The sequence below is a fragment of the Parambassis ranga genome, chromosome 9, assembly GCF_900634625.1.
Source record: "Parambassis ranga chromosome 9, fParRan2.1, whole genome shotgun sequence".
Taxonomy (NCBI): domain Eukaryota; kingdom Metazoa; phylum Chordata; class Actinopteri; family Ambassidae; genus Parambassis; species Parambassis ranga.
Window position 1 is genome coordinate 13,611,378 of NC_041030.1, and position 27,869 is coordinate 13,639,246.

At 39.9% G+C, this 27,869-nt stretch overlaps 1 protein-coding gene across 1 annotated transcript in view; it reads left to right on the forward strand.

Moving 5' to 3' along the window:
- unc5ca (unc-5 netrin receptor Ca) overlaps positions 1 to 27,869 on the forward strand; it is a 150,066-nt gene that overhangs the window by 102,371 nt on the left and 19,826 nt on the right. Inside the window, exons 5-8 of the mRNA XM_028414537.1 lie at positions 16,564 to 16,744; positions 19,321 to 19,488; positions 19,685 to 19,849; positions 23,568 to 23,624. Of these exons, the coding sequence (XP_028270338.1) occupies positions 16,564 to 16,744; positions 19,321 to 19,488; positions 19,685 to 19,849; positions 23,568 to 23,624 (571 nt within the window). The remainder of the gene's footprint in view (positions 1 to 16,563; positions 16,745 to 19,320; positions 19,489 to 19,684; positions 19,850 to 23,567; positions 23,625 to 27,869) is intronic.

Sequence of the window (27,869 nt, forward strand, 5' to 3'; positions counted from 1 at the left end):
TTTTGAAACTGTGAAATATGAGCCACTGACAATTTGACTGCATATTTTCTGCACAAACGTTGTAAAGGTCATTAAGAGACATGGAGGCCGGAGACGACAGCAAGAATACATTCGTCTTTAAAACTTAAAAGCGTCGGAGTGACCCCAAAGGCCAGGCAGGAGTCAGAGGACTGTACGCAGCAGGTGGAGTTATGGATTAGTGTGTGTGTGCGTGAATTTTTGTGAGGATGCTTGTCTGCGTCTGTCTCTGTGTGTGAGTGATTACCCCAGCTGCAGTGAAATAAACACATCAGTGTGTGGTGACAGGCCCTCCGCGTGTCTACACCTAACAGACACAAACACAAACACACATACACACACACACAAAGTCAGACAGTAACCAGATCTGTTTTTGGAGCCTGGTCAAGCTCCTGTCACATTCTTAAACACTCAATCCACACCCTAAATTAGTGCAAGTTATTCACTTAGAAAATGGCTCCTGATCACTGTCTACATTATCTGTTGTGATGTAATCTTTCAGTTCTAAAGATTTAGGGTGTGACCATTTGGATTCATCAGCTGCAGCCACCCTCAGTCGTTTTTGTTTTCACCCTCTTTGCCTATATATTAGGCTGAATTTGGAGTTATGTGAACTCTGAGATGGATCCCTCCCACTCTTTAAATAATGTAGGTGTCAAGGCAAATATCTCTTTCTTTTTTTACCAGGGTGATGAGCCACAGCAGAGAATTGATATGATAATCTTCAGTTTTTAATGAATTAATTCAATCAGTTTTTGCTGATCACTCTTTACCATAGATCATAATGCGGCTTCTGTACAAGTGTATAATGTCAGTGATTTAAAAAAGAAAAGATATTTGCCATTCAATGGCAATAGATACAAATTGATCTTAAGCAAGACCAAGGTTGCAGGGGCTTTTGACACACACACACACATACAGACACACACAGGAGGTAGCCAGGACATTCATGAAGTACAGAACAGTTAATGTGAACCCTGGAGGCTGAGCCACGCCTTAAACACACACACACATGCACTCCTCTCCCTCTGTGGCCATCAGTGTCATTTTTTGTGAATGACTTTCCATGTTACCCGGTGCGGAATAAGTCTGGACGTGTACGTTTGTGTAATTACCCTTGCTTGTGTGTGCTCTGTGAGTGTGTGTGACTTTGTGATGCAAATCATAGCAGACTTTTCTGTCAGAAGACATCAGTGGCACAGTACGGCTAAAATGCTAACGGCTCCCTCATTCTCACACTCGCACAGTATACTGTACGCACAGTTCTTACTGGTCCCTGCGGTCACCATTGTTAATGTGTCATATGATGACGTTTACTAGCAGAATCTATCTGGAGGTTATAACTCTGGTGCCAGTGGAGTGCTTTAAACGGACAGTGAAGGTGACAGTGTGAATTAAACTGTCTAACAACTAAGACATGCTCTCTCCCTGTGTCCAGATATAGAAGCACTTCTTTCAAACCCCATCCAAGCTCAATGTTCTTCTGTGCCTTCTAGAGCATACAGTGTTCACGATATTCTTCAAGATTAACCACTTGCACATCTTAAATGTGTGTTTAGCTGGATGTTTTTCCAATTTTGTCAATGGATATGATGAAATACATCTTTCATCCAGTGAAATAAAGCATGTTGACCGGCATTTTTTACATGTGTATAAATCTGTCTGAATAAATATAATTGAATAAAGCAGAGGGATTAGAATGATCTATAGATAGACATTTTAATATCAAGTAAAGCATTTGATATTTCCTTACAGGCAATAGCATGACCACCAGCAAAGTTGTTTTCATTCTAGCAATTCTCCAGACGAGTGTGTACCTGTGTGTGAGCGTGTGTGTGTGTGTGTGTGGTGTTGTGCACAAAAACAATTTATGTAATGCTGCTTCCCCAATAGATCCTTACCTTAATCCTCTTTGAGCGAACATAGTAAGCCCCACAGCTCATCTCCCATCACATTTTACCTTGATCCTCAACCTCTGTCAGAAATCATCACCGTAAATCCACAGATTAGTCAGCAATCTCTCTCTCTCTTTAATTCCAACTACCTGGATGAATTATTGAAATGGTGTTAAGATTATTAAAATGCTGTTGTGGTGGTCTATCACCACAGAGTAATTTACAAATGGGGCAGATGAGGAAGAACAGCTTTTGTCTGGTTCTGGTGTTGACTGTGTTGCGGGTGGATGTTAAAAAGGGATTATGATCATTATCTAATGATGTGTGTACACATGACTCACTGTTGGGGATGCATGCACATGTAGCATTATTTATCTGTCCTTTATGAGCATACAACAGTGCAGGTCTTTTTATAACCACTGTATTTTCAAAAAAGATAGTGTCACAATTGCTCGCACACAAGGAGAAAAAAGCATATGTGTGTGTGTGTGTGTGTGTGATTTCTGAAGCCTTGGGAGACTGCTCATCCAGTGATAAGCTATGTCAGTAAATTCAGGCATTAGTCAGATCCCACTCCAAAGCCAGCAGACTGTGTAGAACTGCATCAGAAATGTGACTTTTCCATTAGGAAGCCTCCAGACTTGACTATTTTATTCCTTTTGAGTACACTCTCTCTTTATACAGTCATAAAATCTGTGTACGTTTTGCTGGTTTTCTCACTTCAGTTCCATTCGGTTCCGCTCACTGGTTCTGTCTAGACTTAAATATATTCTTTGTAAAAAAAAAAAGGGAGTTAAAAAAAAGAATTTGTTTGCAATATATTTTGCAAACAAATAATTTTTTTTTAACTCCCTTTTTTTTCCACCATACAATGCTGATTTTCGAGTGCAGGCATTGTTTACAGATTTTAACTGGAACCTTCTATGAAAACCAAGATGTTTATCTTGGTTTTCTCACAGACGGGGAAGCGTTTTTGCTATTTCTACTTTCACAGTGCCTGTAACTACACGCACTTACAGAAAAACACATATAGCGCTTTCGCCGAAGCCATTTAAAGAAACTATCAATCAAAATTCAAAGCGGGAACCTTCTCATTACATATAGTCACTCTATATTTTTGTTCCTCAACTGACAACTCAACCTGCATCATTTTCTTTCCTCCTGAGGGAGGACAGGAAGTGTGCAGGGCAGTGATCATACTTTTCAGTCCTTTGTGGTCTGAGGTTTGAGTCTTTTTGAAACTAGGACTTTGTTCTTTTGTGCGCATGGAGGGCTGAGTGGGCGCTTGACTCAGAACTCTGAGGGTAGGAGATAATGAAGGCGTTTGTGTAGACACCCCCCCCCTCCCCCAACACACACACACACCAAATTAGGAAAACCTTCCCTTCCCTTTCATTACCTGTTCAAAAGCTTTGGCAGAGACTTATGGGAGATTCTGCCTTTGCAATTAACTCATTCTAATGTATTTCTGTCAGTGACATGGAAAAAATATTAAAAGTCTTAGAACTGAAATGTTGACCTCTAACTCTTGTTTTATTGGGTCTGTTGGTTCCAATTCTCTCTTTTCCTGCCTGCTATTTTTACTTGTATTCTGTCCTTTAGGGAAACATCCATTTAGACATTGAGTCCTTAATGTGAAATTGTTGAAGTAGATATTGACCCACGTGTGGTAGTTCGACATGAAACCTCAGGAACAACCATGGTGTAGTAGATAAGAGGTGGAAGTTTGGTGTACTTAGATTTTTGGTGCCTAAACTTAAAACAACACAGGCGGAAATGACAAAAATGTAAACAGTAATGATGCTGCATGTGCCATAAACCTCAGTTCCCATGACAATGGATTAATACCATCATCCAACAACAACATTTGGAGGAATCATTGCCAGTTGAAAACCTTACATCTTCCCATTTCTCTGCCCCCTTTCTGTCTCACTTTCAGTTTGATTTGTCTCACTGTTGTTATTGTCTCTCGTCTCCCACGTGGACTTTTTTTTTGTTTTTCACTCAGTATCTTTGTCACTCTCACAGTCTCTCAGTCGTCCTCATGCCCCCTGTCTGTCTTGACAGAGTAGAAGACAAAGCTCTGGATTGATGGTGACATGACAGTGTAGAATATACTGCATTGTCAGACAGCTACCCATGCTGCCCTCGGCAATCCTGACAGTGTTGTCATGGATGAATGAACACACTGTTTTGACACAGGGTGCAACGGTGTCAAATAACAAAACTCTGCTCTGTTCTGTCGAGTTTTATAAGTTGTTAGACCTTGTAAGTCTTTTAGGACTGCAAACTTTTGGATTGTGCACCAGACTCTGAAACATGTAAGGCCTGTTTAGTGGAATATATATATAAAATATAATATATATATAAAAAACATGGAGTAATTATTTGTGGAGTGGTTCAGCAAGTAAATATAGTTCTCAGTCTTACAGCTGGCAAGAATTGTGAGATAATTTTATATACTTAACTAGTACAGCAATTGGGACAGTAAGTTCCTCATTTGGGAATGAGACTGAAAAAAGTTTAATAAGCCAGGCCTTTGAATAATTGCTACCAATTAATTGCTTTACACTTACAGCACTTCACAGTTAAATAGTCTTTAGTGACTTACTAAAAGAGGTCATTGTCAGTGCAATTAATACCTTTTTTATACATTTGACTATTGCTAACTGAATGTCATCAGATAATAACTGTATGATCTATGTTTGTAGACATGTCTACCATGCACCATGATTGAAACAGCCATCCGTTAACTGCTTTTTGACATGTGTTTGTTGGTGTGAAAATCAAATCTAACTACATTATTTTTTTCTGAGCTTGTATCAACCTCGATACAGCTTAAACCGTCGCTTTGTAAAGAAACATAATCAAACACTGCCAAGAGGCTCTTGGCACAATTGATGCCTCGCTGGCTTCAGAAGGATAATTCTTTCAAAGGTAGATGACTATAGGCTATTTTAATATGACCTGGCAGAGACAGACATGCAGCACTCAGAGAGAGGATGCTCCTAGAGAGGCTCATATAATCTGGTGTTTTCGTTTGTAATATCTTTGATGTGCAGCCTTACAAATTGTTCCAAAGATGTGTTGTTTTTTGTGGTCGTTAATTTTCATATTGTCAAAAATATTTTTCCTATACTTGTCCATAAAGTAAGAAAGAAAACCAAATTTCAACAACTATTTTCTCAACATATCCATGCAAATTATTTATGGTCTAAATGGAAATTAAAAGGTCATTGTATTAAAACAACAATATTTTCTAGATGAGGCATATTACCCATTTTGTTGTTTGTTTACTGTGCTCACTGTACATCCATCAGCAAAATGCAACACAAACAAATGTGGAGGTCTCTAATAGTTCAGCTGACCGGGCTAATAAAGCAAAGCTGATTTTGTTATTGGGTGGTTTTAATAGCACTGGAGAGCTGGAGAGTCAATTAAAAAGGATTAGCATGCCCCCAATCAGCTCAGAGCCTCTTCATGCTTTAATGATTATAGAGTGTCATCAGCACTCCTACACTGTAGAGTGAATCAGCTTTGACATGCACACACACACACACACACACGATCCTAATGTAGGTTATACAAGTATAAAAGGGTTAGCTTCCTACTAACACATATATACTGTATACTGTACATGTACATGCATGCATCCACATGTACATATCCACATGTACACACACACATATATATATATATATATATTCATTTGACCATTTGACTTTCTTAAGAATAAGTGCACATATTTTATAATAGTTTTCTTTCCGACCTTGTTAAATATGTGTGATTTTATCCTGAAGAAAGGTCGGCACCTCTTACAAAAGTCTCTCCTTCAACATGAGCCAACACCAAAAAAATAGAAAAAAGACAGAAAGACCTTGAAATACACGGAGGTACAGGATGTCATTGCTGTGTGAAAGAACTTTTGAGGACATACCTCATATTCCTGGTGAGGGTGAGAACAGTCAGAAGTGAATAAGAGGAAATAAGGGATAAATTAGCTCTGACCATGAAAAGAAAACAGACTCGCTCCTTGTTAAAATCCCCAAATGTTCACCTTCTGATTGAATTAATCTAATTGCTTTGAACACAATTTCCTATTTGCATAATCCTAAGAAATCAAAATTGTTTATTGTAATTGGGGTACATAAGTATCTGCACGGAAAGTCTAAAATAAATCAAAATTAGGTCAGGTTGTGTACGTTGAAGAAGGCACAGCTTGCCAAAGAGATGATTCAGAGTGTACAGGTGTGGACTGAAACACTTAAACAATCTTTAGTCATGTCCCGTGGTGTGTTCTCTCCCCCTGCTCTCATTTTGTACAGCACTATTCCCGTCTTCTATATTTCTTTGTCCTTGTCTCTGCTTGTTTGCATCTTTCACCTTTCGTCCCTCCTCCCTCTCTCTCTTTCTTGGTCTTCTGTTGTTGCCATTAGTGATGTTAAAGTACTTAGCAGACTGGAGGGGTTCGGCAGGAAAGGCAAAATACATCACTGTCCAGAGAAATAAAGAAAGCAACAGAGACATGTATACAGAGTGCTTCAACACTTTTACCGCACTGACCCATAACCATGCACGGGGCCGCCCTATAATTTAACAACCTGTCAATCATTTCAACACTGGCTCACAGCAACTAGGGAAGTCAGTTAGGCAACACAAAGTGCCTCTAAAGACTTAAGGAAACTTTATCAAATCTCAGAGGGGCACTTAATGTGACTGCTCAAGCACATTTATTATTGTTTTTGAGTAATTGTGAAAATGTTTCAATATGATCTTACACAAAGGTTATGATCCATAAATAATCACTTGATTCAAATCCATAAATCTGTGAAGAAAAACCGCTCCCCATGTTTAATCAAGCAGAAGTCTCTATGCTGAGAATTACATCTAGAACAAATATCTTCTTGTTCCATGCGAGAACTAAAAGTACAGCATGCTATATTAGAATCGAAGAGATTTAAAATAAAGTTTCATCTTTTAATTTTCTAACTTTCATCTCCACTATTATTATAAGTAGAACGTGTTTCCCTTCTGAACTTTGCCTCGGTGATGTTTGAGGTGTTGATTCTGATTCCAGCTGTTACTGGGTCAGCATCTGTTTGGGGAAACGTGTCCCTCGACGTGTCTGAGCTGTTGAGTGGATTTGGATGTTTTTCGTCTTGCCTCTTCCTCTAATGATTAGAGCCCAGGGTCTCATTTCAACTTTCCATCCTCTAACACTCTCACCCCAAACTGTCATCTCTGCCTCCCCACCACCAACCCCACCTCCCCTCACTTCAGCCACCACTGCTGCTATCACAGTCCTGATGCTTTTTTCTCCTTAGAGCCAAGTTTATTTATTTATTTTTTTGCCTATGTTTCTAATTGCCTGTTTTTCTTGTTCCCTTGATCTCAAATTCAGTGAGCAGAGACTTGTATGTTTTTACAAATGATTATTTGTTAAAGCATCCCTAATGTATGCATACTTGAAATACTACATGACATGGAAAAAAGTCTAAATTTAAATGACATCTTCTCCCCGATCAAGTCAAGATTCAGACCTCTGTGGCCTGGTTGTCCCCCATGCCTGCCCCCCAAAAACTCTCTGACTCTGACTCTGTAGAGATATTTGTTGTTAGTTTTGATTAGGACATCAACTCATATACACCCTTTGCTGCCCATTAAAAGTCGAAAGTCAACATTGCTGTTATTTAGGTTAAAATAACTTACTTCATAACAATAACTATATGCTAGAAAGTCTTTCTGTTGTGTGTAAATAACAGTTCTTGTTATAGATTCTTTCTACTATAATGTAAACAGTCAGATTGGCTCCATCGCCCTGCAAATAGCATCTGCTTTCATATGTTTTCTAATCTGAAATGCAAATTGCAATAATGCAAATTGTCTGGTTAGAAAGTCTTATGTTGAAATTAAAGACCTTATGACTACAGCTAATGGATGTGATCATCTTCACTCTCAGGCTTTTAAGTTCTGCATCACACCGCTTTAAATAAGGAGCCAGACTGTCTTCCAGTGTCATGGTGATGTCACATGCTCTCATGGTTTCTGAACTTTCACTTCCAACCCACTGGCCTCCTTCTCTGCTTCCTTCGCTTTCTGCACATCACAAGCCACCCGCACCACGCCTCCAAAGTGCAGCCCATCTATCAATCTGCCACAGTGGAAGTCCATCTATGTAATGTCTGGTCCTGCTTCTTAGAGGGGTGCTTTCAGAAAGTTAACAGTAGCTGGAATCACTGGTGTTTTTTCTTACACACACAAACCTCATTTTGTGACAGGGGTTCTGAGGTAAATTATTACCCTCACTGACTTCCTCCTCTCCTGTTTTTTTTCTCTCTCTTTGCCTTCCTTCTCTCCCTTGCATTCCTCACATGACTTTTACTTTCCTGCTTTTGTTTTCCCAAGTGTTAGGCCTAATGGATTACCCCTGTATATCTTTTCCTACTAGTCCCCATTCAGCACCTTAGTCTCCTTCAGCTCCCCTCATCTTTCTTTCCCTAATTGTTGACATTGTATGGAAATTCCAAATCGCTCTGTCTGACTCAGTCTCCCTTACCTCCCTATTACCTTTTCATTTGTACTTTTCATTCCAGTGCACTCTTTCTCCCTCTTCATTCACACGCTCTCTCTCTCTCTCCCTATTTGTTGACATTGTCGACTTAGCTTTAATGGATCACCCACAGGTATCTGCTCATGGTCTGTATTCCCTGTTTCCTCATCCTCCTTCACCATAATCACAGCCTCCCTAACTCCCTGCCTCTCCTCCCGTCACCGTTGCCGTGGAAATACCTTTTCTTTATCCGGCCCTCTTGAGATTGTTCCCCATCCATCTTTCCCTCTCTCTCTCTGTCTCTCCACACTTGAATGTTGACATGAGAGGGTGAGTCTAATAGATCACTCTGAAGCATCTGCACCTGTGTTAACTCTCAGAGGTAACACTGTGTGTGTGTGCATGCACTGATGCAAGGTTTCTGTTCAGCACATCTGTGACCTCCTTTAGTGCTGAGCAACTTCTTTTTTTGCCTCTCCTTCACTGTCTCTCCTCCCCTTCATTTTACCTGCTTACACGTGTTCCCCTCTTTTCGTCCTCTCCTTTCTATCATTAATAAGGTTGCTGAAAGTGAGCCATTAACTTTGTTGATGTATTTTAGTTTTCAGGGACATTCTGTAGTATCATGTTATCATGGACCTGAAAAAGCCTGTGAGTTGAAGTTGCAAAATAAATGCTGTATCGTGAAATAATTCAAGAACATCATATTCAGAAGTCACAGCTGAGTACACTTATACTCGAGTATCATATGTGCATGTCATGCATCATCCAGTGGAAGTGTACCAAGGTGCAGTGGAGTAGTAGGTTATAAATAGGCTTCTGTAGGCCCGTTCCAGTCCAACTGGGTGTCCTCCTGTGTCCCAATTCTGTCTGTGTAGGACACCTTGGAGAGCGCTTTGCTATTTCTCACGCTCTACTGCACATCAGGGGATTTTTTTTCTGTTGTATATATATACTTATTCTTCAGTGCCCAACTAGATTTTAATTCCTAGTGGTACAACTCTTTCAAGAATAAAGTCCTAGTTCTTTCCATGTGCAAGACCTTTGAGAATTCTCTGATCCTGCAGACACATTTTTTGTCTCAGTTTACAAGATTATATGTACCAATATAAAGATATGATCTAGAAGGAGAAGCTTACAAAGTCAGTCTAGAGTCAACATTTAAGTTTTTATACTTTTCAGAACTGAAAAGAAAAAAAAACTTTTTTTTATACATATTAAAACACTTCCAAATATGATTTCCGTGTTAATGTTGTTTTGTTGTTATTAAATTGGACAAACAAAAGGTCTTTATTGATTTTGTGTAGATAAAAGTTATGCTTTTTATCCAATGTGTCTTTTAGAACATCAGTGTGGGACGATTGTTGATGGCGACCCAGTTATGTCAGTGTGGTTAATTAGGTCTTTATGTCACTTGCCTGGATCTAGTTAATTAAGTTGTCAGAGCCTCTGAAATCCCATGTTGGCATCCACACACACAGCCACTGACACACACACACACACACACACACACCCTTTTCCATCCCTGTATATATACATACACATGCGTAGTGACCTTTTATTAACCTGTACAATCTGCCCAGTCCGGCCAGTCCTGGCATGTGTTGCATTGTGGTGGTGTTGGTGGCTGAAGTAAATTCCCCACAGAAGCAGTGGGCAGCAGGAGTGTACTAATCACCTCCCAAGTGTAGAATGGATGCAGGCTGAAACAGCAGGACATATGGCCAATTAAAGATATACTGTAGGTGACTCAAAATCACACATCACACAATCAATATTATTCAGTGGCAAGGTTAGTAATAACAACTGTTCTTTACGACAGCATAGACATCAACACTGTATTTTAAATATAGCCTGGAAATTAATCAATTTCATGGGGGTGTATGACAGGCTTGACAACTTTATCATACGCATAGTCTCTACACACACACACACACTCACACACCTTCTTTATACATAGTTCTTGAAGTTGTGAGGACAATTAGTCCAGAGGATTTCTTGGCACCAAAATGTGCCCATTTATATTTGTTAGACTGGCACATATTGGCAGGTACAGCGAGGCCAAGAAGTGAACAAGATAGAAGTCATGGCAGTGTAGAGGCAGGAGAATGAACACACAAACACACATACACACACACTGTGTGCTGCTAATTTCATTTGCCTTAAGTTGCTTTTCTAAATCAGTGGTTGCTACTTTTGCACTAGCAAATTGCAGTTCTTAAGTGGTGATGCTAGAAAGCACATGTTTATATTTATAGCAGGGTTGCCCAGCTAATTGTGGACTTTTGGTAAACAGGAAGAATGCAAAAAGTGAAGATCTTTAAGTGTGAGCAGCTAATAAAAGGTGTCATGGTACACTGTATAGATTGAGTGCATATCAGTTGTGTAGAATGCATCAAAAGACCTCTTCAAAAACTCCCATAGACAGTGCGGAAGCTGATTTTCTCTTAGTTGCAGTAACTATCAGTGTATATTGTCTTGTAATCTTATCCATATTGGATTTATTCAGACAAGATTTTACTGCACATGGTACAAGTTGTATTATATATGACTTTAGTCTCCACTTGCCAGGACTTGACTTGAATGTACATTAATGTTTAGAATTTATTAGGTTTTTTATCTTATATTTTTTATTTTTATTTTTTACGCTCACTACTTTACCTTATTAGTATTTCTGTCTTTTTGAGTATACATGGAGCACCTGGAACGAAAACAATTTCCCCCCGGGGATCAATAAAGTATTTCTGATTCTGATTCTGATTCTGATAAGCCGTCCAGGATTGATCCATTCTTGTCACTGGTGGAACAGACAGACTTTGGTGGTTTCACACCTTTTAATTCAACCTATGATGACTACTCAGGTAACTTATGAGACACAGGAGGAAGGGAAAGACATAACAAAATCAGATAATGTGTAAAATTAATATACACCCTCAAGTGCAAGTGAGTCATCATCAGTCTCTTATACTTTTACAGGAAATGAAGAATGCCAAGAAAAACTTCAAGGGACCATACACTTATCACTATGGCATAAGTGTCATGTAAAAACATTTGTATAGTGTGATAAAAATATTAATTAATTTGAAAAAAGTGCTGTTATGGCTAGGTAAGCAGGATAAGTGCGACTGTCGTTGACTGTGTGGTTGACAGCTCTCAAACAATGATTATTCCTGTGGCTCTATTGACACGTGAGAGCTGTTGAGTTCATTATACAAATGAGTGGATTAGAGATTAAAAAATTCTGCTAAATCACAATAATCTCTGAATTGATTCGACGTTTAAGGAGTCAGATCAAATGGCTCAGATATATTTTAGAGGCTCTCTTGATTTCCATTGACTGATCCATGCAGCCCATGCATACTGTATGTTTACAGTGAACACACTAAATGAGGAATAAAAATCCTGGTGTATTGTGGCTCTTTCAGTTGATGCATGATACACTTCCAAAGGAACACATTTTTAGACAAATTATCTTAGTTCTTCCTCCAGGACTTCTGTAATCATTTGAAACAACAGAGACTTTTTGTTCATGTTATCACAATGAGCTAATTGTTTTTGTCTAATATCAACACACACACATGCTCACACACACACAATCTTCAGCATATTCGAGTGCGCTGTTGGATTAAATTTCTATTAGCTTTCCTCGATTGAGTTTGAAGATTGTTGATTAGCCAGTAATGGCCTTTGTTACTGCACTAATGAATAGCTTGATTACTATTCTACTTAGCTACACATCAGGACGCAAGTGGTGTGTGTGTGTGTGGCATCTGTTGGTATTATCCTCTGATAAACACACACAGTTAAAGCCAATTGTCTGGGTTTGTGTCAAGAAAGCTGATGGCAGCAGGAGAGAAAGATAGATGGTCTGCCCTGCCAACACACATCTTTCATTCCCTCTCTCCTCTGTCCCTCTCTCCGTCTGTGTCTCTGCCTCTCAATATGTTTCCTCCCACCTGCTCCGTCTCTTCCTGTCTGCCTCTTGACAATTGTCTTTTTCTTAATTCTTCTATCCCATGCACGTTCTTCTCTGACCTTCTCTCATGCGGACTCCCCTCCTTTGTTTCTTCCCTTCCTTCTTTTTTAATGCCCTCCTTCCTTCCTTTCTTGTTATATATCTCTCTTCTGGTGTACTTTCTGCTGACTGGACTGACTGGGCTCTTGAGGACTGGGTTGGCAAGTTGCATTTTGCCTGTGTGTGTGTGTGGTTTTGTTAATGTGTCTGTGGGAGCATATGGGCACGTGTGAGTGTTTGATAATGGAAACAAGCATTGCAATTACAGTGATGGCTCTATAGATGCCAGTCAGGGCCAATAATAATGAGTGTGGCACATCTGGCTGTGATCTGTCTGTGTGTCTCAGTGTGTGTGCTGCTAGGGGTGGGTTGAATGCTGTGAGGCAGCTGGACTTGTGTGTGCTCATCTACTTAGCTAAGATACACTTAGCTCATGAGAAAAGACAACACACAATATTGAGACAAGACCAAGATCCAAGATCTTTAAATTCAAATTTTTGATATAATAATGATATTTAATTTATCCTTCTCCTTTTTGCAACTTTTTGCAAATTGTACAGACAACAAAAATTAATAACAAATAAAATATGTTTCACATAACAAAATAGCTGTATGTTAAGGTACAAAGAGGACATATGTAGACATTAAATTAGGAGGACAAAGCTTCACGCTAACTCAAATGCAGAATTATATTTTTAGTCTTAGAATTAGCATTTTGGCACTTCTTGGAATCTTAAAGCTATGATTCAAAGATAGATGTGCCAAGTAGAAATATGATGCTAAAAATAAAACTGATTGCTTTGGAGGTATGAGTGCACACGTTGAAATATCTCTTCTTCCCTCTGATGTCCAGCATGCCGTTCTTAGCTTGTGATGAAATGAGGTGGCAAAGCTCACTGGAGCAGGTGGCGGTCGTGGGGTTGGGATTATTAAAACATGGATACACAACGCGCACTCCGTCCCCACCCACACCTAGGTAGAGTAATCACTATGAAAGCTCTTTAACCCACTCATCTGTGTTCTTATAGGGATCCAGATAATGTAGCTAATCAAGGGGATAATCCTCGATGATGAGCGCACATATTAACACTTTAACAGTGAGTCACAGAGCAGCACACACACTGCCGCTTGTGAAATGATGGCAGAAACAGATTGTAACGTGCACGTTTTGTGTTGTGTATGTGTGTGTGTGTGTGTGTGTGTGTTTGTGTGCCTGCTGCCAGGCTACTTTGAAAAATTAAAGTTGTGATTCAGATTCAACACATAGATCCAGTATCTCTGAGCTGTTATCAGCTCCCATATGAGGTTCTTTGTAGTGGCTCTACAAAGCGTGTCATATATTAGCATCTGTCATAGATGCTCGTTGCTCTGTTATCTTACTCCTTGCTCTGTGGTCTACCATTTGTTTTGTGTTTGCAAAACTGTTTCTCTTTGTGACACAATGTGACAATGATGTTCCTGCTCTTCGTAGCAGATATGCGACTGCGCTTTGCTTTTCTAAACATTTTCCGCTGCTTTCCAGTGCAACAAAAGGGGGAGTGTGCTGTATATCTCTACATCTTGGCCTACTTTTATCTTGCTCAGCATGCGACCAAGCCTTTGTTCCGCTGCCAAAGAAAGATGCATATCCTAATAGATTGTGCTGTATATTAAACTCTTCTCCTGTCCTGATTTGCCTATAAGAAAGGAAACATGTGGGATTTACATGTCTAAATTAATATCAATATCCATCAAGTATGTGTTAAGAAAAAAGAATCCTCTTTTGTCTAGTATGCAGGTGCTGAAATATACCTGCAGCAAAATTATTGTCAGTCATTGGGTCAAGTAGAGAGAAACCGAGAACAAAGTGAGCGTGTAATTGATCTGACAAAGCCTTTATTCTTTTGAAAAAGAAGCCACTTGATTTCTTTGTCTTAAGAAAAGAGAAAAGAGTGGACTTTTGTTGAACCTTTTAAAATCCTGTTACAGTTGAAACAGAGGGCACGACTACATCCCATGCCTTATGAGTATGTGTGTGGTTTTTGTGTTTATTCACTGCTAAGCGCTGGATGTAGCTCCACACTCGCATATATAAAAAGCCTTAGGTTTGAGGGTGTATGTTTCTCTATGTGTGTGTAGTGGTGTGTGGGTAAAGCAAGAGAGACAGGTGATGTGGGGGCGAGAGTTAAAATTACAAATACACATTCTCCCTTGGGGTTGGCTTGATCCAATCAGCCACCCTCTGCCATTCACACACACACTCACACACTCTTATACCAGCTGTGGCTAATGATGCAGTGGCAGTGGTAGTATAGCCACCACATGTGGTCTCTTTGTCTGAAACCACCGGAGCACACATCAGTCTTACAGGCTTCAACCTTCAGGCTTCATCAAAGACTGTGGCTATTTTCAGTTCATCATTACAGACCAGCTCCCAACCAATGTGAGTGTTATACCTGGGACATAATCTTTGTGAAATTGTCACTAAGCCTAATTTGTGCCTGAAAAGCCAATTACATAATCCTGCTTATGTGTGAATGGAGCAGGTCGTTGTCTTAAGATGATATCGACAAAAGAACAACCCTCGTCGTTTGCTGTCTGCTAATGTACATGTGTGAAAGTCCATTTTTGTGGGTTTCTGAGAATGTTTCACAGCTTCTTTCACAGTTTTTCACACAATTTTTTTTCTTTGTGTTTTGCAGTTTCTCAAAAGTTGACCTGACCCTTCTTTTGTTCTTTTACTTTGGGTCAATAGTTAGGAAAAAAAGTCAAACTGCTGCTGGAGAGAACACGTGCACAGAGAACAAAAAAAGATCAGGCTGCTGCTTTTAAAAGATTGTTTTTAAATACGTTAGCCGGCTGCACAGACGGTGAAATAACGTGCACAGAGTTCAGTTCGAGTGAAATTATGTTGGTCCTGTGGATGACACTGGCAGTGATTTTTAACAGGGCAAACCCACCACTCAGGTTCTTCTCCTTGTAAATAAAACACATTTAACACACATTTAACTATGCTGTGACTACAAGAATACAAAACTAAAAGCTATGTTAATGTTTTTTTGCATGTACCAAATATGGTACCCAACATATAAGAACAATAGATTTAGAAACAACAGCTGCTGCTGTGATTATGGATTTGTCATTTGTGAGTTCCATTCTGATAATGTGTTGATGCCATTTACCGCTGTGTGTTCGAAGGTCCAGTCTGTTATTTTACTTCATAACATAATAAGGAATGCATTTCCTTTTTCTTTTTTTTTTTAACAAAGAGCACCTTCACTGTGTTATACCCTCACAGTATAAGGGTAAACTTGTTGCCTGACCATTTGCACTAGTTATAAATGTTGTTTTGTTTGTTTGGATTTTTTCCCTCTATACATAACCTTTTCTTTGTAATGGAAACTGAAAGGTCACACAGCATCTCACTCAAGACTGAGAATTCAGAGCTGCAATGAGCCTCGTGGCTAAAGAGTACTACTGTATCTCTAAAGATCAGAGAGGGAAGCAGGTAGAATGACAAAGAGGGAAGTATGACAGCTAAGCTGGAGGAGGCAGTAAACCAGAGAAAAACACTACATATCCTCTTTTCGGCATCTGAGATTTCCATTTCCTAATGTGAAAGGAGGAGGAAATTAAACAACATGAATTAAACAACGCAGCCTGGACATTTATGTGCCTGCCATAAAGCTCGGACGGGCTGAATTTATGAGGGTTTGGACCAGTAAATACAGCACTCAGGAAATGTGATTAGGCTCATAAATAGAATAGTTTCCCGCTGTCCTACCCTTCACCTGAAGTACTTTGCTACAGCATATGTTCAGGGCATTTTGCTTTGCTCTGCTGCCACCCAAGTGTTCCACTGTGAGAGGAACACCTTAGGATTCCTCTTGACGTGATGCATAAACACTTATTGTACATTCATGTATGATTACTGTACCGTTGTGTGCATTTATTTGCTTGTAAATGTCACATCTGACAGCAAGGCTGGTAATAATCATTAGATCCAGATAGATATTATTTCTTTCATTACCGATGTCTGGAAACAACTCTTTGAAAGCTTTGTACATTACTTATGTCTTCATTATATTTCTCTCTCTGTCTTTCAGGTGGAGTGGTTAAAAAATGACGAGATAATTGACCCAGCAGAGGACAGGAACTTCTACATCACAATCGACCACAACTTGATCATCAAACAGGCTCGTCTGTCCGACACAGCTAACTACACCTGTGTGGCTAAGAACATAGTGGCCAAAAGACGGAGCACTACAGCCACTGTTATTGTTTATGGTAAGTTTGCATTGGCATGTACACTAAACAAATCACAAGAAGCTGTCATTACTCTGGTATTTTTGTGTGTCTCTCTTTAAAATGTTTAGAATTTTACTGAAACCTCTATAAATGCTACATGTAAATTACCAAACAGTGTCTCTGATCAGCCAAGCCGGCCCCCATCTGCCACATGAAATTAGCTCTGCTGCCATGCCAGCACATTCTCTTTGTGATTGGCCTGATATTCTCACATCACCCTTGACCTCACCCAATTAAAAAGCACCAATCATGCCTTCAGTTTTAAATTAGAACACTTGGGCTTTCCAAATATTCGCGCTTTCAGCCAAGAGTCCCAGCTCTAAATGAATGGTGCAGCATATGGCATGATGTAACAGCTGTGACAAACAACAAACACACAAATAACGTTGAGTGGCTCGAGTTCTGTTCTGGTTTGTTTTTCTTGAAGTTGTTTCTACAGAAACGCTGAAAAAGCTTATTGAGGTGAGGAACATGTTATAGCTGGCTTTCACCTTTTTTTTTTCAATTTTACCAAATGCCAGTGTGATGTGAAAGGAGAGGAAACATTTTTTAGGAGGAACAATGTACTGCATACTCCCCCACCTCCCCCAAAACACACACAAAGTCAAACACACAGAATGTTTCTCTCAAATATAACACTGACTCTATTCACTAGGAGGAGTGTTTCAATCAAAATAACTGAGCATGTGTGCCTGTTCGATACAGACAACGAGAGATGGAGTGGTTTGACACTGATGTATCCTTACAGAAATAGATTGTTCAATCTGTGGTTCAATCTTCTCCGGTGCACAAGGGCCTGGCTGACACTGTTGACAAGGTGAAATAGTAGTGGGAAAAAAACATAAGGGAAAAAAATGAAGCAGCTATAGATGGAGGGGAGACAGGTAAGGAGAGGCAGAGGAGAGAGCGGGTGAGTGAGGGGAAAAAAAAAACAAAAGCAGCAAAAAAATAAAAGAACAGGAGACAGTAGATGACAAACGTGTTTCACCTGAATTTACTGGTTATGTTGTCTCTGATGATTCATTTCTAATTAGTCGTCAGGAAAAAGTGTGGGCTCTGTCCAGTGGGCTGAGACAGCGCTGTCGAGATTTCAACCCACTACACCTCTCCGGATGCCAACTCTTCTTCTCTCTGTGTGTCAAAGTGACTCATTCTAACCTTATACCTGATTTCTTCCTCCTTCTGCCTGTCTCATCTGCCCTTCCTTTGTCTGCACTGTCCTGTTACATTTTTTTCTCATGAAAAATAACAACAATAATACAAAATAATGAAGGAAAGTCAAGTCTAGATGTGACAGAATGGTGGAAAACTCTTGTGGTAACAGGAAGTCAAAGGACAGGGACAAATCAGAAGAGGTGTACACTAAGCAGATTCAGGAAACACATTCATGATTCATCCTGTGATCCTCTTCTCTTCCTGTTATTTTGTCTAACAAAACTTCAGAGTGAAGCACTTTGCCAGCAGCATGCTAGCTTGTGTTTTAGCATGTGTTTAGAGCGCTATATGTGTATATTTGTGTCAGCCTGTGCCTTTCAATGAGTGTATTAGTGAGTATAAACACAGTGGGGAAAACTGTGCAACAGTAGCTGCAGGGTAATTGGAGCATTGCTGAGTGTGTGTGTGTGTGTGTGTGTGTGTGTGCGCTCAGGAAAATCCACCTGTTTTTACTAAACTTCTGCCCCCCAGACACACACTCTACTGCCTCACAGTTAAATCAAACTATGCATTAAAATAACAGTTTTCATCATTAAGGAGGATGTTTATATTCAGGAAATTTAAAACTAATTCCTGGAGGAGTGAAGTGGTCATGAAGTAAATGTGGGGTTTATTGTATTGCACTCACTGTTATAAGCCTCTCTCAGAGGCTCTTCAGCGTTAAGCTGCGCAACAGATCTTTGTGTTTTGCCAATAATTGTGGAGATGAGTATAAAAATTAATTAAAACTTTCAATAAACAAACACAACAGCAATCATTTAAATCATTATGCTTGTTATATTGGTTTTAACATACACCCAGGAAGCTTTGGCTGTTAGCTGTCAGGGCATCATTTGTGGTAGCCAGCAAACATTTTCCTCTGTGGCAGGTTGACATACTCTAGATCTTCCGGGCTGTTTTCTTTATAGTGCATCGCCCTATAGGAGTAAGTCAGCTGTGGTGATGGGTAACACCTCCACAGCAACCCCAGCTTCTTCAGATCTTGCATTTAACGTCTCTCCAGAAACCTTCCTGTCAGCATCTGTGTGTGTGTGTGTGTGTGTGTGTCAAGAAATGACATGATATATTTTTCACAGCTGGCACAAAGCTTTACAAAAGACAATTAATAATTGCTTATGAATTATATTAAGATACTACTTTTTCCCTACTAAAAGATAACTGTGTGCCATTCATGCATGTGTAGATAGGATTCTCAGCTTTTCAGCTGGTGAGGTACTACACAGAATAATTACACCTATCTTCAGCACACTCAGTTCACACTGTGTCTTTTTAGTGTCTCAGAGAGTGTGGGTGTTAATGGGTTAACGCATGGATGGATCATTATCCCCCCGTTGTTACAGTCAATGGTGGCTGGTCGACGTGGACGGAGTGGTCGGTGTGTAACAGTCGTTGTGGACGAGGTTTCCAGAAGCGAACCAGGAGCTGCACCAACCCGGCCCCTCTCAATGGTGGACTGCCCTGTGATGGACAAGCCATCCAGAAACTGCCCTGTACCACACTGTGCACAGGTAGTGCTTTATTTTTCTGCCATGTTTCATCTAAGCTCAGCTCCTGTTCTTTCATTGTCTACTTTTCCATAGACTTAAAAGGGTTGGGGAACATAATTGAAACCGTTATCCTTGGTCTTACTTTATTCTCATCCCCTTGTCTCCCTTTTGTACTCCTCATTCCCTTGGCTCCCGTACCCATTCTCTCTCCATCTAGTGGACGGTGAGTGGACAGAGTGGAGCAAGTGGTCTGCCTGTGGGACAGAGTGTACGCAGTGGAGGAGGAGGGAGTGCAACAACCCAGCTCCTAAAAATGGTGGAAAGGACTGCGATGGGCTCATACTCCTGTCTCAGAACTGTACCGACGGGCTCTGCATGCAAAGTAAGTTGATGAAAAGGATTCTCCCAGAGCTGAAGATACATATCTACCAGTGAGCAATGAGTATGCCAATTCAAACAAATGTCTTGCAGTGTCTGCTTCAGATAACAATTGATTTTGGAGGGAATTGACCCTCGATTAGGCAGACCATTGAATGTTGACGCATATAGGCAGATTTTCGGCCCAAGGACAAGCGCCATAATGAGCCAACAATTAATGGACTGAATCAAACCATCCATAGGTCAATATTTACCTGTAGAAATACGGATGCGAAACACAGCGGTGTCTTCTTTCTCACCCTTTGTGTCTGTGTGTTGCAGCAGTGAGGCTGTGTTCATCTCACCTGTTCCTGTTCCTTTGTCTTCTCCTTCAACCCCTGCTCCTCTTTACATTCAGTCTTTTATCCTCACTGTCAATATTTCCTGCCTCTTTCTCTTGATCCCTCTGGTCTCTTTTCCTCCTTTTTATAGCGATTTGCTCTTGCTCCTACTGTACTTTACTCATCCTTCCTCTGTGTGTGCATTGTGGAGGATTTATAGGACGGGGTTTGAATGATGTTATTAACCTTACTCTCACCACTTTTTCTGCTCGAGTCAACAACACCTGTTTTATAAGGAAAGTAATGATGTATCACGGTGTGGAACAATCATCTAAAATCAGTCCCACTACTTGAGATGTGATTTCTGACATCAGTAAATCTCAGAACTGCATGGAAAATGTAGGCTGAGTCATAATGTCGCAAATATAGCAGCAGCAGCAGTTTTTCCAAGGTGGAGGCAATTATATTTGTTGACTTGTTGGAATAGTGCTTGTTACTTCATGTGCTCAGTGTAATTGGCAGAAAAGCATGAGAGAGAGAGAGAGAGAGAGAGAGAGAGCGAGAGAGCGCTGACGGTGTTAAGAGAGGTCTAACAGAAAGCGATTCTTTTGAAACATGTAGACACACACACACTAATTCATGTTACAATGTCATCACTTCTCATTAGCCGTTCATGCCACACAGCAGCCATGGAGAGGTCGAGCAACAAAAAGTCTTTTGGTAGTCTCTGATCAGCTAAAACAGATCATCCTTCTGTTCCTGTTAACAAATTTAATGAAATTTCTGAAGGTTTGCGTTCTGCATGAGTTACACGTTTGATCTATGAATTTAAATAATAATGTTGTAGGTCAAAAAAAAATGATTCCCGGGATAGGCTACAATGAAAACTCTTCATTATATATCACTGTAAGAGAAAATATATTATCCTTGCATTAATTCAACTTTACATATCTACACCCTCTTATTATCTTTTTTTAATTTAGTTTTATGCCGTGAGCTTCTTTTATAAGCTATTGGTGATTTCAAATGTATTTAAATGAACTCTCAGTGAGGCATTTCCTGTTCTGTTCGGAATAAACATACTTTATCAGCGAGCACAAAGCCTCCAGCCAAGAGAGCTGTTATTTGTGTGAGGGACTTCTCTGTGCAGCCAGGAGTGAGTGGACAGCAGTGATGATTTAATAGATGATCTGTGTCATGAGCAATGGAATAATATAATATAATTCCTCCAAAAGCTTTGCCGCAGGCACATTATTGACAGAACTTACAGTATATGCAGCCCTGCCTGCTCCTAACATGGTGTATTGTATACTGTGTCCCTGATCCATCAATAGGATTCCCTGCAGGCCCGTGAGGTATAGCCACAGAATCTGGGATAAAACCTAGAGAGGTATAGATTTAGGCTCATTTCCTGTGATTGATTTTCCGTCTTTAAAATGACTGCACAGACGTGGTTTTATGACAGCACTAATGTTTCAACTGTTTCCTGTAGCATTAATAGGAATCCATGAAGTGTGTGTGTGTATCTCTGTGTATGTACAGTAGCTAGACAGGGTTTCTGCATGCACAGCGTTTTCAATGGAGTATACTTACAGAATATTTGAAAGGCACACAGTGTATCTTCATCCATTCGGTTTGTGAATGATAGAGAGAAAGGACTACTGGTATGGTAAAGCAGTGCTTACGCTCTGGTTTTAATAATAGTTCAAATAGTAACTTTGAGGTTTCAAGGTTTTGAATGAGCTGATAACACGCTGCCAGTCTAGAGGAGGAGTTAATGTTTTAGATAGTGCTCTGTAATTGACTTTGTGCTCAAAAGCACTTCACTCTACTCTCCCTCTTTTTCTCTTTTTCATCCTCTCTCTGCCAACACCTCCTCTCTATCTCTTCCACTGTCTCTACTAAAGTTGTCCTGTTAAACCCAGAGAGGTAGAAAACCATTTGACCTCACTGTTACCCTGCATGAAGAGACCCCTCTCTCTTTTGTGTTTATTAGAGACTTGTATCAGTGGGAGACTGTATGTTTGTTTGTTTGTTGCAGTCTTTCAGGGGTTTTATGTTGTTTCATATATTTTGGCCTGTTGACATTTTTCTGACACATTGATCAGGACTCTTGGAACAGATTCACTCAGAGCTCAGCCATTTCAGTCACTGCATGCTCAGTGTGAGGCCACGTGCATGAATGTGCATGCTGCATAACAGCACCTCCGGTGCAAACATGTTGTGCGGCCTCTAAAACCACAGTAATCACTAGAGATACTGACTGTTATGTAACATTACTGATGGAGTGCACACTGAGTTGTATTTGTATTATGTAAAATGGGCATGGACAGCAGCAGGTAGCGCATTCATCGAGGAACCCGTCTCCCCACTCAAAGCTCCATTTCCCCCATCTTATTCCTCTTTTTGTGGCCTCTTTATGGTTTTGTTTTCCTTCAGGTTTCCCTAACCCTATTGTGACATCATAAGGGGATAGGCCTTGCTGGCTCAAACATGCTGTGTTTAAGCTCCTGTGTTGGATCCAGTCATAATTAGCTTTTTGGTCTTACATTTGGCAGGCTATAAAACATAAGCAGGAAAAGCATCTTTTAATTTAAAGCAACAAAGAAACAGCTCAGTAACTGGATAAACCATCTATGTTTGTCTTTTGTCTTCATCATTTCCCCCTTGATGCTTATGTTGGCTCTTGTTAAATCATTTACGCTTAATTTTTCTGCCATTTTTATTATGATTGTTTGAACAGTTTTGTTATTTTTTTGTTGCTCCTATCATCATCATTTATTCAGCCATTAATCATGGTGATGTTTGTTAGATGCAGTTAATTACTAACTCTTCAAGTATAAGAAGATGAGGAGATTAGAAACACTGCAGTGTATCCCAGCCGAGCTCCACCACTGAAGCAGATTCCCACATTATACTATCTGTTACTGAATGTTTATATGTGCTCATCAACCCACTTAACCTCATCTGTGTTTCTCGCCCATTAGTGCTGAATCAGAGTGTCTTCTATGGTCAGCTGGTCTGGCGAAAAGCTTTTAGGCGCACCATGTTGCTATGTAGCCTTTATCAATTATACACTAGCAGTTCAATTATACATCAGTACATCAGCAGTTTATCTGTGTCATAGACCTTCTGTCTGCCACGACCAAGTGGACAACTCAGCATGACACAGCTGTAACTGCAGTGTAGACAATGTTCCTCACACTGTCTTAGATGTAATTCTTTTATTTTCTTTCAGATCTAATGTGATATTAATGTGAGCACATCTAGACAGCTCGTCAGGTTTTGTGTTGTCATGTTTGTCCTATTTTGTTTAACACATCTGTTTAATTTTTTGTTGTTTTCCTTTCCTTTCCCTCCCTCCATCCATTCCACACCCCTTTATTTCCCTGTTCCTCCAAGGTTCATTGTTTCAGAAGTCCCTTGAGCACAAAGACAACAGTGATTTGGGAATTCCATGTAAGTCCATGTTTTCTGTTTTATCGTCTACCATTTTCCTTTTGTCTTACACTCACATTAATGTTTTTGTCTTTGACCTTTGTATGCATATTTTTTTACATGTCATTTAATGAGATAAGATAACAGATGACAACACATACATGCTCCCCAAGGGAAGAGGTTTCCAAGCATCATATGATGCATTCCTCAGTGTGGCTTGGCAGTGTTAATACTAACTATTACTCGTGTATTACTAATAGTTAATCTCTGTTTATTTTGGCAGTATAGAAAAGTGTTCTCACAAACAAGCACTAATAATGGATTTAGCTCACCTGATGCAGAGTCTGTGAGTTTCTTGCAGATTTGGTCAGTTTGAACAGTTGCCAGGCAGCTTTGCATCACTTGCCTTCGCTTTGAACACTTACTTTGTGTTTACAAGCTTATTGGCTCACTTGGAACTCAAGGCGATCCAAAAATGGACACTGGAATTCTGAAGTGATTAGACTCTTTGAAGACTACTTCACACACAGGGACTAAATGAGCTGGTGAGGGTAGTAGTGCCTTCAAAAGTTGTCAATGTCTCTTTATGAGTAATTAATAAGGATTTTGAAAAAAATGCGTTCAGTTTCTTCTCCCTCTCTGTCTGTCTTCTCCTTCCTTCCATCTCTCGGGGCTTTCTGACATAAAACAAGAAATTTGCTACAAACTGAGGGGCTAAACAGAAATTGAGAGGTGCAGCAGAGAAAGGACCTCTGCCTTTTATTATTACTTAGCTCTCATTGCAGGAGCTTTCGTTTTATCTTCAAAGCAATCTGTGAGCGTCTGTTACATGTCCTAATGACTCACATTTAGGGTCTGCTGAATCGGTTTCATCACAAGTTGTGTTTTTGTGAGATGACTAGACCCAAACAGATAAAGACGCATGGAGAGTAGAGATGAGACGGAAGCAGTTGTAGCTCATTAAACAGATTGTCGTTTGGTTTCTAATGTTCAAAAAGTCAGTAGTAACTTTGAGCTTTGGAAGGATACACGAGGCAGATCCTGTTTTCCTGTTTTTATATGTGCTTGTAATTTAACACTCAAACTGTTTCCAAATGAGTTCACACAATGCTGATGATGCTATTAACAGTATGTAAGTGTCGGTATGTTGCAGTGTATTAGAGTTTGATTTTGTACATGGTGTACTATTACCATGAACAAAGTCTGGTCTGTCAAAGCTGATGAGAGGAACAACAATGCAGACAGAGTGGGCTGCAGAAGATTATGGCAAGGGCTGTAAAGAAATGTGTCTGATTGTTCAAATAAAAAAGAAACATTGTTAGAAGTCGGTGTTATAAAATGGCAATAAAAAGGCAATATTCTATACATTAGTCACACACCAACAATGTAAATGTAATGAATATAATGACTGTGTTGTTAATATATCTATGAGTGCCCTTTTTGTCACACTTGGCTGTCTTTGGTCTGAGTGAGGTCAGCTAAGCCTTAACTCTTTAGTCACATTATTTTATATATGAGGATGTTGCTGCCTGTGCCCTCAAGCACAACAAGCAAATGACAACACAGTATTATAATTACCACTGCTTTATGCATTTGTGTCCTACTTTTCTGAAAATGTGACATAGCTGTTTGTGTCAGTGATAGACCCGTCTGGCTGGAAGGGGGATAAGGAGGGTGGGAGGATGGTGGCTGAGCTGTAGATTTGTCTGGAGAGACATTGATAGCATTTAGTGATTCATCTTTTGGGCCAGCAGACACTGAAAGAGGCCACGGTGTTTCTTTCAGTTGGATAAAATAAATTGTAATTACTCCATTTATCTAATAGCTCCAATTACATGATATTACACACTGCATGAGATCTAAGAGCTTCATGTGCAAGGTTTGTTGTAGTCATAGAGTGAACACCTTATGGGTGCAGTGACCAATTACACCACGGAGGATAAAGCTAGACACACTTTCTAATGACAGTTCGCCTTTTCTCTCTCACCCTCTCTTCTTCCGCTCAGCGCTGATAGTTACTTGGAGCGGATGTGTCTGGCAGGAGTGCAGCATGGGTGGTGTTTACATGTTTGTGCCAAGCAAGATCAAAAAGGCAGTTGAATGAGTTTCAAGTAGTGATTGTCCACAGCTCTGCTTTGGATGCAGATCACAGAGAAGATAGAGACGAGCTAATCTGAGTCATCCTTGTTTCCCCCCTACTTTAAATCCTCTCTGTGGCAGATTGGACAGACTCAGAAAATGACAAAAAGCTCAGCCAATCAATAGACAGTGATTCATGCTGAGTGAGGGAGAGCTGGGGATTCTGTTCTGTGAGTGCATGTGTGTAATCAATTGTGTGTATGTGTAGTGTGTGTGTGTATAATGTCTGGAGATTCTTCAAGCTCAACATTTATGCTCGTGCATATACAAAATAAACAAGAAAGCTACACCCGAACACACCTTAAGATATTCAAAAGAATAAAATGACATTTGTGTACAATGTCCATTGAAGAGGTAAGTACACTAAGCAATTCATATCCTGTTTAATGTTGTTCCAGTAGAGTGTTAGCTCTGTCCAGCGACAGGGCATTAAGATGCATGTGTGGTTGGAGCAGCTACCCACACTACCAATGCTGGAAAGATGAGCTCAGATTTAAAAACTTGTGCTGACCTTACAGTTATCTTGCAATTTTACTTTACCAATGTTATGTGCACACAGAAGTATGTATGTTACAAAATAAACCCTGACAAGCAAATAGCAGGGGAAAACCCTCAGAACTACAACTCCCATGTCTTTCAAACTATGATAGATAGTTTCCTTTGGGGGCCCGTACAAGCACACAGACACGCACAGCTGTGTCTCTATTACCTCAATAGTCTTTTCATTGAATGTATTAATTTTTCAGAGACTTTCATTGCCATAACCACAGCTAAGAGTCTTAAACTCCCCTCACTGAGGGTGAGGTGGGTATCTACAGTGTGACAGTGTATACAGATTTATGCCCTCACAAACCTCTTGTCTTCTTTTCAGGTTCAGTCATGATGCACGTGTGCGTTGGACCTGTGGGTGTGTGTTTTGACCTTTTGTACAGAACAGTCTCCTCCTATAGAGAGCTGTCAGATAACACTTGCTGGAACATCACAGATGGGATGTTTGAATGTTCTCCTCTCTTCCCAAGTGATTTATTCTTTATTCAATGCCTTCCTGGTGTGCACACTGAAAGGCACACATTTTTAATCTAAATCCAATTTAGCTGCTGTTGCTGGTGAGTGCTTCCAACATGAATCCGCCTGTCAGGTACAAGGGAGGGAAAGCTCTGGAGATTGTTGACATGCGTATAAAAGTTAACATGGATTCCTGTACGTTTGAGAATGCATTCAGTGTGTGCTCCTAAAACTGCAGCTATCAGTACCTAGTCAAACTGTTTGTTGAGGCTTCGCAGCGGACGCTCAAATACACACAGACGTCCGAACACATTATTCATTCATCTGAGTTTGGTCAAAAGTGCACACCCACGTTTCGGTCCCCCTTTTTGCAGTCCCCTTCTTGTCGGTGAAAGACAGCCTATTATGCAGAGCTGTCAGAAAAAAGAACATCAGAATTAATAATAATAGAAAGTGCAGTTTTTAAACTAAGCAACTGCTTTTCATGTAGAAGCACAATGAAGATGAATGACTAAAAAAAGTTACACACAGACTCAAGAATAGCTGCTTGGTGTAGTTTGATTTTCTTTGCCATTGTTATTGAGTGACCGTCTTTGGAAGCCAACATTTTATGGCTGTACTCAAATAATAAAATCCATTTATCAGGGAAAGCATACTTTAACCCTTTATACAACCAATGTAATTAATTTAAAATATACAACATGTTTTTTCCATTGATTTGAATTTGTAATTGAAAGAAGTCTTATGTGTCATATTGAGATGAATTTAAAGAAATAATGTGACAGTTGCAGTTGTATGTAGGTTATTCAGGCTGGTAGAGGCTCTGATGGGACATGTTTTTTCATTCATGTACAAATCAAACAGAGGGAGGCAGAGTGAAGGTGGCGAGAGAGGTGTGAGTTACAGAGGGAGAAAAAGATCTTAGAGATATGGGATATAAACTGATAGACAGGGAAGACAGACTTTTTAAGCCCACTGGTTTTAAACAGACAGAATGCAGACACATGTGCACACAGTTGTTTTTATAGCTCAGCAGGCTATAGCCTACTTAACTTACCTGAAGTGTCCCAAAACAGTATAAAAAAAAAACCAAAAGTTTAAATTGATGCAGCAGGGAACTGC